The sequence below is a fragment of the Epinephelus moara genome, chromosome 10 (assembly GCF_006386435.1).
Source record: "Epinephelus moara isolate mb chromosome 10, YSFRI_EMoa_1.0, whole genome shotgun sequence".
NCBI lineage: Eukaryota > Metazoa > Chordata > Actinopteri > Perciformes > Serranidae > Epinephelus > Epinephelus moara.
The window spans coordinates 15195742-15200758 of record NC_065515.1 but is presented as its reverse complement, the minus strand read 5'-3'; the positions used below and the strand labels follow the sequence as shown (position 1 = coordinate 15200758).

At 39.2% G+C, this 5017-nt stretch overlaps 1 protein-coding gene across 1 annotated transcript in view; it reads left to right on the top strand.

The window, feature by feature from the left end:
- si:ch211-221n20.8 (fibrillin-2) overlaps nucleotides 1-2235 on the top strand; it is a 21321-nt gene extending 19086 nt beyond the window's left edge. The window contains exons 24-25 of the mRNA XM_050055266.1: nucleotides 582-698; nucleotides 1971-2235. Of these exons, the coding sequence (XP_049911223.1) occupies nucleotides 582-698; nucleotides 1971-2049 (196 nt within the window). The 3' untranslated portion in view covers nucleotides 2050-2235. The remainder of the gene's footprint in view (nucleotides 1-581; nucleotides 699-1970) is intronic.
- The last annotated feature ends 2782 nt before the right edge of the window (nucleotides 2236-5017 follow it).

Sequence of the window (5017 nt, the reverse complement as noted above, 5' to 3'; positions counted from 1 at the left end):
ACACACACAGAGAGTGTGTGAGGTCATGCTATACTCCAGATGAAATTACACCTCTAGTTCTTCACATAGCAATTTTTTAATTCCTTCAATCTAGAAATGATGAATTTTGCTTATTGCTCCTTTAAGGCTTATTGAATTGAACTGAATTGAACTGAATAAAAAAAAAAGGTGAGCACACATTATCAGGTGAGAAGCTTCAGCTGGTTGCATTCTGCAATCCTCACTGCTAGATAACATTAAATCCTCCCATGTATTTCAGCAACTTTTCTCAGATAGGAAGCCTTGATGTGTTCCACTATGGTTAACACAATGCAGTGCAACACAAATATTGAGACCATTTGAACTTTATCTTACCAGACAGTTCACAAACCTTTAGCCCCTGTAAAGTGTGCTAACGTTCCAACTCTTCTCTGCGAGACCGTGAGCCCGCCAGGCAAAAAAGTGTAACTACTGTAAGTGAAGGAGTACATAAGAAAGCAGAGTGTGACCTGTGTTGAAATGAACTGTACATGTATGTTGTTGTGTTGGTTGTCTCATGCATTGACATCTTGTTGCATCTATGGCGCTGACACTATTTTCAGGACGTGCCCCGTGGTCACCACAGTGGTCAGTATGGCACGAGCTGTAAGAAAGGCATTTAAGGAGAGTTACGTTGACCGCTGTGGACCCCTGGGAATTCAGCTCTGCACAAAATACAGGTAACCTTTTTTTAAATTTTTTTATTTTTTTATTACATCCTCTAGATCTGGACTTCATGAAGTTCTTGTTATTTGTATGGTTTTGTCACTTTTCACATTTACTTAAAGGGGACCTATTATGCTTATTCATACTTGTATTTAGGGTTTCTACTAGAACATGTTTACATGCTTTAATGTTCAAAATACTATATTTTTCCTTACACTGTCCTTATACTGTGCTGGATCACCTATCTGAGAAGCTCCATTAGTACCTGTCTCTTTAAGGCCCCCTTTCCCAAAATGCCCAGCGTGTTCTGATTGGTCAGCGTTTCTGGGTCTTCTGTATCTTGGTGTCTCTGCACTGTCATTGCAGCCAAGGAGGTAAAAAAAAAATAGAAGTCATGGCGTCACTTCACTTCATATTATCGGGGTACAACTATGTCTGGCCTTCTCCTGCTGAAAGGCTCAATAGCTGGCACACTATTATAGAACATAAGGGATGATTGATTTGTTTCACTGAGGTGCAGTTGGTCTTGGGTCAGAATATTTTCTATGAAATCTAAAGATATGGGTGAGAATTACAATTCTGTAATTACTGAAAAAAGTCCATGATAAAATACCATAAACAAATGCACTCTAAATGCAAATGTTAAATTGTATATCCGCCGCCATCCATTTAACATACCCAAAAGTTTTGTCAGGCTGAGCACAGACAAGGCAAAAAAGAGCTTGCCTGATCTGGCAACGTCCCTTTATCTCTAGCGCCATCTGCTGTAACCCTCCAACTTACACTGAGCATGTGTCACACCCAATAGCTCCCATGGAGTCAAACAGTGTGTCCCAGCCTCCTTTGAATAGCCTTCATTGCAGCCAGGAAGTGACTGTAAGAGTATGACTCCATGACAAATGTGAGGCCCACCGCAATGCCTTTTTTAAAAATTGAATGCCACTAGTAAAAAAAAATGCTTGCTGCACCTTTGTATTGTTGCCAGACAACCACCCCATCATGCTATCCTTCCAGTGTAATCAATCTGTCATTGAAATAAGCCAGACGTCAGCTTGAAAGAGTAAAATACAGTTGGAAACAGAGTATTCAGAATAATCTGAAGCCTGAGGTTTTTGCTCACAGGGATAACTTGACAAACATTCAACTCATTATTTGAAACTTACGCCAAGTTTAATATGAGCATCCGACACTGTAACATCATGAATGAAAATAAGGAAAAGCATAATAGGCCCACTTTTAACACAGTTTAATTTTAATAATAACAAATGCTTTGTGTGTGTTTTCAGGATAAACCAGGCCCGTGTGTACCTGCAGGCCTACAGGGTGGGCTACAAAATCCAGTGTCCAGAGAAGAAGGGCAGATGAGTGATGTATACATAAATGCTCCTCGTCATGATAAATCCGTTTTATAAAAATTAAAATCATATGTTTACATTTCATGAGAAATATTCCTCAGTATATAACATGTGTGCAATGGTTTCATTGTTTGTCATGTTTGTAACTGGCAGCTGAAAGTTATTAAACGTTACCTTTTTTTTGTCTTTTACATAACTGTGTCAATATTGTAAACGTGTTTTACAGTCTGTAAAACCTCTGAATGAGGCGTCTCTAACAAAGCATCTGCAGTCATCTCACTGAGCATCACGCCATATCACTATCACCCACTTTTGTTGATTAGTTACAGTTTTAATTGACATACAACAGCAAAACTGCAGGGCGTGACTGTATATCATCTTCTTATTGCTGTGTAGCACTGATATCGGCCCTTTTACCAGGCACCAACTGGTCCATGACCTTGTTTTCACTCCTGTAAAATTTTAGTGTAGGTAAAAGGCCTCAATGTGACCGACTTTGATTCAGGAGCTTCAGATGTGGCTTAAAATGTTCTCCAGGGTTTTACTGATTTCTTAACTCACAGCCAAATGACTGTTAAAGTGAAAAACTGTGTTATTAAAAACGGATAGACATTATTTATGTATATGTCAATATGATCTATCAGCCCAACCCTCCAGGTATCTGTGACAATGCAGTAGGTCAGCTCTTTATTCTTATGCCTCCACACTGGGAACAGTTGGAGGCATCTCATGTCTTTGGGTTGTCCGTCCATACCAAGCGGCAACCTCCTTGGCAGAAAAATGAATTCAATGCAAAAGTGACAAAAACTACAGTTCATTGAATGACCACTTGATGCTGGCTCCAAAACAGAGTCAGTCCACCAGACCACCCTGTTAAATTCATACAGTAGATGGTAAAAATAATGGATGTAGCTACTATGACATTGGTTCTCCATTGGTTTCTGGACTCCCATTTTAAGCCTATAGTTCAGCAATGCCGTCGTCGCCATCTTTTTTTTTTTTTTTTGAGGCAGAAGTGACTATATTTGGGCAGGAAGCTGGAGCTCTGAAGGAGCGAGGGGTGGGTCTGACTGAGAAAGCGAGGACGCTATCAGCCGACAGCCTGTTACTCCAAGCAACCTGCCGTTTATCATGGCCATTCAAAGATCTGCAGTTTTTAGCACTTCTCCGTTAGCTTCATTTTTCAGCCTTGGAGGTTACCACTTGGTTAAAATGCCTGACTTTACAGCAGAAATAAACGTACCTATTTACATTTTATGATAGCCCAAAGTTCCGCATATATAAGAGTGGGACCGCTTAAGTGGCTGTCTTCCAAATATGGTCACTTCTGGCTCCAAAAGACCAAGATGGCCATGGCTAAGTTGCCGAACCTGAGGCTTCAAAATGGCCGCCCACAAACCAATTGGTGATGTCATGATAGCTACATCCATTATTTTTTACAGTCTGTGGTCCATATGTACATATGTTCCATTCTTGTCAACACGATATCTCAAGGACATTAAGGGATTTAGGGAATTAGGGGAATATTTAGGGAATTTCTGATGAAGTGATGAGATGTTTTATCCGAAAGGTCAGATTAACTTCACTGTGACATCTCAATGTTCTGCAAAAACACTTTTCTGGCCATTATTATCAAACCTCATAACCCAGGAACAGAAGGGGAGACATTTGGTCAGATACTGCATTAGTGACACTTACATTGGGTGTCAACCTTGAAGCTGTGCTGAATGTATCGACCTTCTGTGCTGCAAGGTTGAAGGTGTGTGAAACATTCTTTTTTTTTTTTTTTGAATTTGCAGCCATTTTGCAGCAACATCCATATTAACATCGTCAGCTGTCATGGCTATATATGAGTCTGGACAGACATGAAGACTGCAACTTGGCTTGTTTGCTGAAGCATACAACCACGTGTCAGTAATTCTAGTTTCTTATTACTTTACAGCTTCCATTTAGCTCACTGTTTAACCTGCTTAGCACCTAATGGCAGAAAGTTATCGTTAACAACTAGCTTGTAAAGACCGTCACACATTTAGCAAGCCAGATGGTTTATTAGGAGTTGTTGGAGAACAAAACAGCCGTAAGGGGAGAGTGTATATTGGACTGAAAATTGTCAGTATTCAGAATCACAACTCTAGATGAATTGCTCCACATTTGCTGGACACTTACACTATTGATAGGCAACATGAACTAAAACATGAACCACAACAACATTGAGGTGATACTGTGTCAAGGTTGTTGTCAACTTCTTTTGCCCCAGAAGGGCTAGAAATATTTCAAAATTAATATTTTGAAATATATATTTGGAAAATGAGTGAAAGTTTAAAGGGGTGATCACTATACACATAAAGTAGATTTTGTAGGGGTTGGAGGAAAGGGTGATGATAACACAGGGAAGGTGAAGGTGTGGATTTTAGTCTACTTCACAATACCACTTCACAGTATTACTGTTTCATGTGTATTAAGTTGTATCTAACCAAATAACTTTGATGAAGTGACCTTTTCATGAGTCAGATCTTTTCCTCACACGCAACACCCTCACTACACTACCGATTGCTGACATAATACATTATAGTTTTGCTAAGGTTGAGTTATCCTGAATACATTTCTGGTTTATCTATATGTTTGCTGAGCGGAGCTCCCTTCTTTATTTTGCTCTTGAATGAACTGGGCATTACAAAGATAATATAAAATAAAAGGTGTGTTCTGTATATTGACCTCAATGTCCTCCTGACATGTACTAGAAGTAAAAAGTGGAACATAATATACAGTGGTGTGAAAAAGTGTTTGCCCCCTTCCTGATTTCTTACTTTTTTGCATGTTTTCCACACTTAAATGTTTCAGATCATCAAACAAATTTAAACATTAGTCAAAGATAACACAAGTAAACACAAAATGCAGTTTTTAAATGAAGGGTTTTATTAATGAGGAAGAAAAAAATCCAAAGCTACATGGCCCTGTGTGAAAAAGTGTTTGCCCCC